Source organism: Triticum dicoccoides, chromosome 7A, assembly GCF_002162155.2.
Source record: "Triticum dicoccoides isolate Atlit2015 ecotype Zavitan chromosome 7A, WEW_v2.0, whole genome shotgun sequence".
Lineage (NCBI taxonomy): Eukaryota > Viridiplantae > Streptophyta > Magnoliopsida > Poales > Poaceae > Triticum > Triticum dicoccoides.
The window spans coordinates 618,346,887-618,356,722 of record NC_041392.1 but is presented as its reverse complement, the minus strand read 5'-3'; the positions used below and the strand labels follow the sequence as shown (position 1 = coordinate 618,356,722).

At 40.9% G+C, this 9,836-nt stretch overlaps 1 protein-coding gene across 3 annotated transcripts in view; it reads right to left on the bottom strand.

Annotated features, from left to right (window-relative positions):
* Positions 1-1,782: 1,782 nt before the first annotated feature.
* LOC119330180 (protein SEMI-ROLLED LEAF 2-like) overlaps positions 1,783-9,836 on the bottom strand; it is an 8,723-nt gene continuing 669 nt past the window's right edge. The window contains exons 1-20 of one of the 3 annotated variants that reach the window (XM_037603296.1): positions 9,677-9,830; positions 9,075-9,218; positions 8,916-8,990; positions 8,711-8,826; positions 8,440-8,554; positions 8,217-8,345; positions 7,464-7,511; positions 6,895-7,085; positions 6,613-6,809; positions 6,240-6,526; positions 5,912-6,061; positions 5,290-5,811; positions 5,022-5,171; positions 4,598-4,673; positions 4,239-4,363; positions 3,455-3,655; positions 3,231-3,368; positions 2,993-3,115; positions 2,527-2,745; positions 1,783-2,412 (exon numbers count right to left, since the gene is read on the bottom strand). In XM_037603296.1, the coding sequence (XP_037459193.1) occupies positions 2,242-2,412; positions 2,527-2,745; positions 2,993-3,115; positions 3,231-3,368; positions 3,455-3,655; positions 4,239-4,363; positions 4,598-4,673; positions 5,022-5,171; positions 5,290-5,811; positions 5,912-6,061; positions 6,240-6,526; positions 6,613-6,809; positions 6,895-7,085; positions 7,464-7,511; positions 8,217-8,345; positions 8,440-8,554; positions 8,711-8,826; positions 8,916-8,990; positions 9,075-9,209 (3,168 nt within the window). In that variant the 5' untranslated portion in view covers positions 9,210-9,218; positions 9,677-9,830 and the 3' untranslated portion in view covers positions 1,783-2,241. Of the gene's footprint in view, positions 2,413-2,526; positions 2,746-2,992; positions 3,116-3,230; positions 3,369-3,454; positions 3,656-4,238; positions 4,364-4,597; positions 4,674-5,021; positions 5,172-5,289; positions 5,812-5,911; positions 6,062-6,239; positions 6,527-6,612; positions 6,810-6,894; positions 7,086-7,463; positions 7,512-8,216; positions 8,346-8,439; positions 8,555-8,710; positions 8,827-8,915; positions 8,991-9,074; positions 9,219-9,676; positions 9,831-9,836 lie in introns of those variants that run through there. The other 2 variants (XM_037603297.1, XM_037603298.1) reach the window with 2 other exon arrangements.

The window sequence follows — 9,836 nt, the reverse complement described above, 5'->3', positions numbered from 1 at the left end:
TGGATGAGGAATAGCTATTTTTCACCCTTTTTCTTTTTTGACATTAATGCATCGTATTTTTGCGTTTTGGAAATTTTGTCTTATTTCGTATATAAAAAGAGAACGTAAGAAAATATGTACTCGCCGTAAAAAATATTTTATATTCCATAAAATTACGAATGTAAAAATATAGTGTAAAACATACATAAAATGTAATTTCTCTAGTTTGATAACCTATATTTTTATTTTTTTATACCAAATTTTACATATTGAATCAATATACAGGTAACTTTTTATATTGTAAACGTATTTATTTAGGAAGTGATCGTAAGATTACCTCGGATGAAAAATAACTTATTATGCTCCCTGGATGATGAATAGTAGCACTATATATATATAGTGTTACAATTCATCACCCAGGGTGCAGAATACGTTATTCTTCATCCGAGGTAATTTTACGATCATTTCATAATTAAATTCTGTTTGGAATTCAAATAGTTACATTTTTATTGATTTACTACGTAAAATTTGACATAAGAAAATAAAAATATAGGTCATAAGACAAAATTTTTTGCAGTTTATGTGTATTTTAGACTATGTTTTTACGTTTGTAATTTTACATAATATAAAATATTTTTTACGGCGATTATATATTTTCTTACGGTCTGTTTTTACATCGGAAATAAGACAAAACTTACGGAACGTAAAATTACGATGCATTGATGATAAAATAGAGGGGGGTGAAGAATAACTATTCCTCACCTAGGGTGACGAATAGCAAAAGGATATTCGCAGATCGATATATAGCACCAGTAAAATATGACAAGGCGGAAATCGTGAGGAGCGTTTTCCTTTTCCATGGTCAAATTAATCCATCAAAAGCTGGCCACGCTAAGCCTTTACTGCAAAGGTGTTGCTCGAATCAAATCGGCTTTACTGCAAGAGATCGGACGGAGTACATACAATCTCAAAAAGAGAGCAGAAGAATAATGTTTTGTCACTCGGGTCAAAAATTAAACCGGTTGCGTCTCTCCACGATGGACGCGGTGCATGACCTGTGACAACGAAATCGTACTGTAGATTGGAGACAGATGAACACTGGCCTGGAGACTGTAACGGTCCACGGCTAGCTTAATTAATCAGATGAGTCACTGCCTGCTGCATGATTTGGTCAAAAGATGCTGCCCAGTTCCCAGAGAATATTAGGAACACATATTCGCATCCGAATCCATGGACACAACTGCCAACTTCCAACGTTTACAAAATAAAATGAGAGTGGAAAAACGCGGCAAGAGCTAGAAGCGGCACAACATCTAACCCGTAAACAAAAAATATGTCAACCGATTACTCTCGCGGCATGATAGCGCTCAAGTGCCTAGCTCCTGCGGTGACCCAAAGCTTAGTCTCGTCCTTTATAAGCTTTAGAATGTAGAATGGTGGCGTTAATTTCTTTTGGAAGATGTCAGTGTTCCTCCTATTCCAGATGACCCAAAAGATAAGCACGATGAGGGTGGTCATGGCATTCCGGTGATCTTCGACATGTTGGTCCACCAATTCTTGACAGTACGCGGCCATCGATCTATTGGCAATGCCCCTAATTTAAGCCGAGCCACTCCTTCACCATCCTCCACACTCGCAACCTTCGCATAAAGTGCATAGGCCACAATTGCGATGAATTTATGCAATAGCTAAATACGGTACAAAATGGAAAGAAGGAAACCTTTCGATTCAGGTGTCAGGCCAAATTCAGATCATGGCACCTGCCTGATTCGATCTCAACAATGGCAATCATTCAGATGCATGTTCTGGTAGATGGGGGAGTACTTCTTTTTACACACATTATACACACCATTTTCATCATATATTCCTGCAATCTGCTGCCATTGAGGCAGCATGTTATGTTACATGGATGCACACAATTCTGGGGCAGAAGGCACTGCTCCCCCACAATCCCTCTCTACGCGTCGCCGAGATGGAGATAATATACAACACAGCAACCAACCTATATACCACTATTATACACAAAGAATGGAAAGAATGGGTGCTGAATCCGGTCGACCCTCTAACAGCGCGTGCGTGCGCGCGCGGATATATTACAGCCTTTTTCCGGCAAAAACCATTCATGGGCATTGCCACATTTCTGGTGAGCAACCTGAGATCCTGATCCGTGCGAACTACGTACCTGTTTCGGTACCATGCGTCGAGACGTGACACGACAGACTTGCTGCTGCTGCTGCTGCTCCGGGCAGAAACTCATTCGCCTCAGCAGCCAGCAGCCCTGAGGAAGTGGTCGTAGGGGCTTGACGCCGGCAGCTTCAGGAAATGTTGCTGGAAGGGATCGTCTGCCGGCTGTGGGTTGCTGGTGTTCGTGTACTCAGGGTAAGCCTTGAAGTTGTCGTCAGCGAACGGGTTGGTGCTCTGCGCCCCGGCCTGCTTAGACAAAGCCTCGTTGGTTTCAGCGTCTTGCTAAAATGCACTGCTAATCTGCTTCTCTCAGATGCGTTGAGAGAGACCGAAGAATGGTCTGCAGAGTGGAAAGTATGCTACCTGAGGCAACGGCGGATCATGGAAAAGAGCCATCTCCATCTGGTTGGGCTGGTGGCTTGGCAGGGGAGCTGCTTGCATGTTCGTCTGGAAGCTCATGAAGGTAGACATCTTCTGCTGTTTCCCCATCGTCAGGGCTTCGCATTGGCTCGTCATTTCCATGTATGGCATGTCTGCTGACACGAAAGATTTTTCCGTATGATGTGCAGGGTCTGCGCCAACCTATGAAATGGCAAAATGATGACAAATGTAAGTTAATGAAGCGGTCATTCTGTTCAGATTGTGCAATTTCAATCCTGATAAACCTCGACTGTCTTCTGCCTGGATGTGCTACTTTTCTAGAGATAATCTCCCTAGATATGCTACTGGAGGACAGATAGTTGCTGACAGAACCGGTAATCAACTCATGCCAGGTTATCTTATCATGACAGTACCCAAAGAAAAGCATGGGATTCTGACAAGGACATACTGTTTCGAGAAGCTGATCAATACTCATAAGATCTGCAGTAGGTACAGATGTTGCAGAAGTTGCTGTACTTCCTGAAGCTTCCCCAAAGATATCGTTCTCATTTCCCAGGTCAATCAGCATAGCCTATTGAACACACTCAATTAGCAACAAAAGTAGTCGAAGAATACAGTGGTCAAAAATTATGGTGGTTTCAGAAGTAAAAGCTGCAGGCAAATATATATGTGGGGGACACATATACCTCTTCATGGTGGCCATTCTCATGAGATCCTGATACTGAATGCTCAGCAGATTCTTCAAAGAACTGATTGCTCATTGGGCACATGTCATCGGGAGCAAAGTCACTTAGCAGTTGGCTTCTCACACTGTGCAACTCTGCCTGTAGAAACAGAAAAGTCAAAAAACAGCTGCATGGAAATTGGTTCAAACGATGAACCCAATACCAAGTGAGAAGGTGAACATTACATCAATAATATTTGCTATATTGTTCATGATTGTAGAGACGATGCACTCTCGAGATTGATTTTCTGATACTTCTATTGCTTCAAGGGCCTTCAACGCGCTAGCATTGTCCTCTGGTGATCCGTATATTTTCGATGGGTTATCAGGGGAATCTTTCACAGCCTGAAGTTTACTATCATCCACTATATGGAGGAATGGATCGCCCTAGGTAAAACACCAACAAACGCAAGATATAAGGTCTATGTCAACATGAAGTGAAGATGTAATGAAAATATGTTCAATGGCAACACAGTGAACAAGTCTAATTGGTTAATCTCCAGAATAAACAGAGATGCAACTGTAATCCATCTAGTATGTGTTACACAAATTAGGAATCGTAACATAAGCATGGTGGACAAATAAATGAGGATGACCATGGTCTGTGAATTTCACTGTATTTACCAAATGATTTCTAAAAACCACAGTACATTGTCGATGGCAAGAAAACAATAAAGGAAGGTATACAAGTGATTATCATTATTATACTTATACATGTTTAATGTGACAATTCAGGTGATTGTGTGGTAAACAAAATTTTCAGTAAAGGCCATGGACTTGTGATATGAACATGAACATTTGGGAAAAACAAGAAATTCTGGAAAGTAACAAGAATGGGCTAATGTCTTCATCCCACTTAAAATATCTAAGCATATCATTTCGCAGGATCATGTCTTGTTTTGGAGATTACACTACCATAATCAAAAAATATATACCAGAAACCAAACAAGGGAGATCTTTTATCACATACCGTTTTGTCATTAATCATCTGTTTACAGATTGGAATAAGAGGTGCCACATTGAAAGCTCTTGAAGAGAAAATTGTCATGGCTGTAGCCAGAGTAAACAAGGAGCGGCGTCGAGATGGTGGTAATTCTACAAGGTTAACAAACAGAAAACTCAGATAGATGCAAAATAGTCAAAACTGAATTCTAGTGTAAGGTTATTATTAGAACGTCATATTATATTGTTGAACAATTATTACAGCATCATGATTCATGAACAACATAAGTTTTAGATTATATATTTTCTACATAAAAAATAGGTTACGCGGAACACTGCATTTATATTTACAGCTAATAATGCTTATAGTCGATTAGACTGTGTTACCTGCTTCAGTTAGTGAATAGTGCCTCAAAGCAAATGCAACCTGAAAGCTCTGAGTAAGAGCCTCAAAAATGGATGCCTGGAAGAGCAAAGGAAGGAAAACCATCAGAAAAGAGGATATCATGAATTCATGATAGAGATATCATTCTGGTTTTGAGCTGAAGCACGAATAGATGTTAATTCATTAGAAGAAATAGAAATAAAACAATTTGCTCTTTCGGGTGTCAACTGCCTGAAACTGTATAACACTTTGCTCTCCAGTGTTGATACTCATCCGCAAAGTGGAACATTTAGTTCCGCAAAGTGGATCCTTGGTTAGCATGAGATTAAGGTTTTGCATTAAATATCTAGTGTCTGTTTTACAAGCACATAATCATGCCAAGAATGATGAAGAAAAGAAAAGAATTTGATTGGAAGAGTAGGTTACCTTGCATCCAGAAAACAGCAAAAGCAAGCTGTAGGTATGAGCAATGGCTTCATAGTTTGCAGGAGTGTTCTCAGGAGACACTGCTTGAGCCCAAATGGATGTCAGCAAAAGGGTGATCTGACGACTACTCAACTTCAGCAAAAGTGTATCCTGAACGCATTCAATATATTGCAGAAATGATTATTCATGGTAATAAATATTTTACTCAAAGGTCATTGACTTTTTAGTTAATAATCCTGAATTGAAGAAAGATTATTTATGGAGGTACCATTTCATCATCTGACTTGCTTGAGGATTTTTTGTCTTCCTTCACAGACATAGAAGGTGCTCTCAGAGCCATTGAAGGACCTCTAAGAACGATGGAGGGAGCTTTAACAGATGAAGGAGCTCTCAAAGCCATTGATGGACCTTTTTTCATGGAAAAGTTAGGCATTCTCATGCTACTGCGGCGGCTTTGAGACACAGGTAGCTTTTGCCGATTAGCACTTCCAGTCTCTTCACCAACGCCGTGTGAATTACTCTTGCTTTCTCCTTGTGAATTGTCAGAGTGCTTATCCTTTTTCAACTTGTCAAAGATAGCAGCTGAAGATGAAAACACGGAGACAGCCCTAGAGAGTGTTCTCTGCATGTCACGTGACCTAGCCTGGCTTGTAGCACTTGCTTGAAGTATAGGGGAAACGGAAGAGGGGACCAAGACAATAGCAAATATGCGGTGTGCAGCCACACGAGCTTCATGATCAGGGTGGATCATTGTTAAGAGTAACTGATGAAATAGGGCTTCTGGGAACACCTGACAGCATATAAAGAAGATAAATTTCCAAAGCAGAAAATGGTATTGCTGCCTGAGATGAATTTAAACACTTCACTTTTTTTTTGCTTCAAGATTATACCTTATTCTGATATTGAATATTTGGCACAGACGCAATTATTTGAGCTGTGCGATAAACAGCAGCCGCAGTTGATCTGGCCACAACAGGAGTGCTTGAAATGTTCTCTAGCATCACCGCCATCATATCAAGAACTGGCCCAGCATCAGATACCTGATCAACAAAATAATCTTAATGATCTGTCCATGCATTTTGGAGAGATCTTCACTTGAAGATAACTATATAATTGCACAGCTAAGACTTCTGGAGGGCATCAGTTAAAATATTGTATTTACAGAAGGAACAAGCAGATAAAGCATAAAATTTCAGATGGACAGAAAAGAAAACATACCTTCTTTGCCAGTTCTACTAGGCATTCATCTATGGCCTTTCGGAATTTTTCGTTCCTTTTTACTAGCTCCGCATCTTTGCTACCAAGAGTAATATGGAATGTTCTCTTTAAATGCCTGACTAGATCACTTATGGCACCTATAGTTGCTACTGAAGCCTGAGCATTGGATTGCTCTGCAAGGATAGCTGCCACTTCTACGATGCTAAGCTGCATGTCTGGTTGCTTCACCATTGCTTTGTTTTCAATATGCTTTATCAGTAGAGCCAGCAGTAAGTGCATGTTTAGCCCTGTGTAAGTCATTTAAACAAAATAAGAAACTGGGTTGCTTTAATACGACATACTTCTATATTCTCATAGAATGCAAATGAAGTACCTGAGTGTTCCACTAACAGTTGCATGTCTAACAATACACACAGAGCAAGTCCATTATCTGGTGACCAGGAACTACTGCTACCAAAGCACCGGAACACACACTCTAAGATACGACGGAATGTTGTTGCCTCCCTAGCAAACTTGGCCATATTGTGCACACAGATTCTGGACCAGAGCTTAGGATCCTTAGCTTCTTCCCTGCAGCACAGGAGTCTGTTGAGAAGCCAACTACAGAATAAGAAAAATATCAAACAGACAAAGAGTAGGAATACGATTATATTACGTAGGCAGGTTAACTCCTCCCTTAGCATTAACTATGCTCTCCCAGGTGGAGATCTCGATAATGACAAAGGGGGAGGCATTGTTCTCTGTTTTTGGGACTTCTTGTGCAAATTCATTGTCTGGAACTTTGGTCACTTGGTCATCAATCTGGGCCCTCTGAGGTTTGTAGTTTTCCAATACAACTTCAACAACCTGGAAATGAATATATAAAAAGAAAAACTATGATGGAACAATTGGAAATACGGTCTACTTGTGCAAGGAGTTGAAAACCTGATACTAACCAAAATAAATACCAATAAGAAAACTCCCATGCATTAGCAAGTTACATATCTCTTCTCTAGAAGTGGTCTTGATATTTCAACGATGCTAGAATTAAAACTTAACAATTATATGACAACCTCTTAAGAGAGGCAGTTCATGGTCATTTCACTTAAATAAGTGTAAATAGATGGGAGAAAACGTATGCTAGCTGGGTTAGGATTTAGATAGGCCAGGAATGAAGCATTTTTTATGTAGTAAATATGAAAAAGAAAGATACAGAAAGAAAAGTACTGTGCAGATATTACTTACATTATCAAACTCTGACGAGATATGAGAAAGCTCTCCCATGAACCAGATCTGTTTAACACAAGAAGAATATTATTAGTACCAATAATATTTGGTTTGCAAGATCCAGATGTTCAGAGTAGTTAGTGTATAAGCTTGAGGAAAGTAGTTAGTGCATAATAAATGAATGACACTTCCATTTTACATCATTCATGTGAGTCCTATGACTACACTGGAGCACAAATAGAAGACCTAGAAAATAAATTAGAGCAATAGAGGATAATATGGATACAATTGGAGTGAGCATCCTTGGCTGTAGAAATAAGTCGTGAGAATGTATGGATCTATCTAGAATTTCAGTTGGGAAACAGTAAATGGATATCAAGTAGCTTGAAAGATATTTAGTTAGCATTTACTCCCTCCATTCACTATTATAAGATGTTCTAACTATTTTCTGAATCGGATGGATATATATGCGTTTTAGTGTGTTTGTTCACTCATTTCAATCCGTATGTAGTCCATATTAAAATATCCAAAAGGTCTTATAATAGTGAACGGAGGAAGTAATATTTATTGCTTATGATATTTCATTCATCACATGATAAGGAATGCACCAAATTCTAATATAAAATATGCGTGTCAGATGTGTTATTTTAAACCTCTTTTGGCAATGACAGTCTCCTACACTTGAAATTGTCCCATTCACTTCTTCACCATTTTTAGCAATCAATGTTAAGATGTAGTACTTGTTTGATATTGTGTTGTGATAGAGCGTACCATAGCTGAAAGAGCTTGCAGGCCTGCAGCACGCAGAGAAGTTGCTCTCTCATCCTCTCCTGCTTCTTGAGCTAGTTCACAAAGTCTTGGAACCAGCCCTTCTAGATTGAACTGATATGTACCATCCACCTGGAATACACAAGAATGTAAACACAAAATAGGCGTTATGACATTTTAGGTATCGAATAATGCCATCCACTGAGGATTAGGCCAACGGGCATACCTGATTGACAGCAAAATCAAACAAGGTTTCACAAGCTATTATGCGCATGTCATCCTGCCTCTTTTGATCCAAAAGTGTGTGTACAATGCTTAGTAAGCTACTCGCAAGCAGTGGCCTGCATCGAGCAAATCACCTTCATATTAGCCATTCAGATATAATATTAAACTGTATTCACATCTAATAAATGTCACCAGGATGGTGCTCATTGCTGCAAATAATCTTATGGAATCCAGTGACATGAGCAAAAAGATAGTTGGAAAGTAAGACTGACATTTGTTCTTTGCAAGAAACCAGCAGTCTGCGGTATATCAGCATCACCACTTTTGCAAAACCATACTGCCCGGCTCTTAATTCCTTGTAAATCCTTTGCTCCAGGTAAACTGTGATCTGCTCAAATATGAACACACATTAGAATGCACGCAAGTTACCAAAACAATCGAGTAAACATTTCAGGTTCTGAAGAGAAGAGGGGGAACCTTGGGCACTCGAAGAGGGTTCTTGGCGGCGTACTCGCACAGCTTCCCGATCCTTCTCTCATTTGGTTCTTCGTCCTACATGGCAAAAGCACAAGATGATTTTTACATTGATCCGGAACATCGGCTAATTGATAACATGAAAGACGGAGATGGCCCAACCTGTGTTCTGGGGAAGATTTCAGCAAGGATCTTCTTGTACCGCTTAACGGGTTGCCTGGACCGTGCCCTGAGCCCGGGGCAGAAGTAGCACAGGGCCCCGCACGCCGGCAGGACCTTCCGCGATATCACACCCATCCTCTACTACTGCAGGCAGAATTGATAATGCACATGTTAATTAGTGTCACTACAACGCACATTTACAAACACATCATGATTCAAATTTCTAGCGATGTCATCAATGCAAACACCCAAGGCTGCTCTGTCTAACTTGCCAGGATCGGTCAGCCAACAAATAGATTTCATGGCAAGCGAGCTGCTGGTTCGCCCCCAACCCTACCAAATAAGGCTACATTTTGGTCAACCCCCAAATAGTGAAACGCGTCATTTGGGAGCTTTGCTGATAACGATGGGCGAACCAAAATCAAAATCGAGCTGCAACGCGATCGATCGACCAGATACCCATCCTCTAGTACAACAATGCCAAATCTAGTATATTGGTGAATGGAATCGTTTTGGGAGCTTTGCCGAAGACGATCGGCAAAGCGAAATCGTAAGCGGCGTTCAATGAGGAAGCACACGGCGATAGGAAGGGAGTCGCGTACATTACTACGAGGGGCCAAGCCGGCCTGTCGGTCGGTCGGATCGGGCTGCGGCGGCGACGGCGGACGTGGGGGACGCGGTGGACGCCGGCCGCGGCGCGGGTGGTGGGTGGGCGGCGGTCGTCCTCTCCGCCTCCTGCCTGCCGCTCCGGGCGAGAGAGAC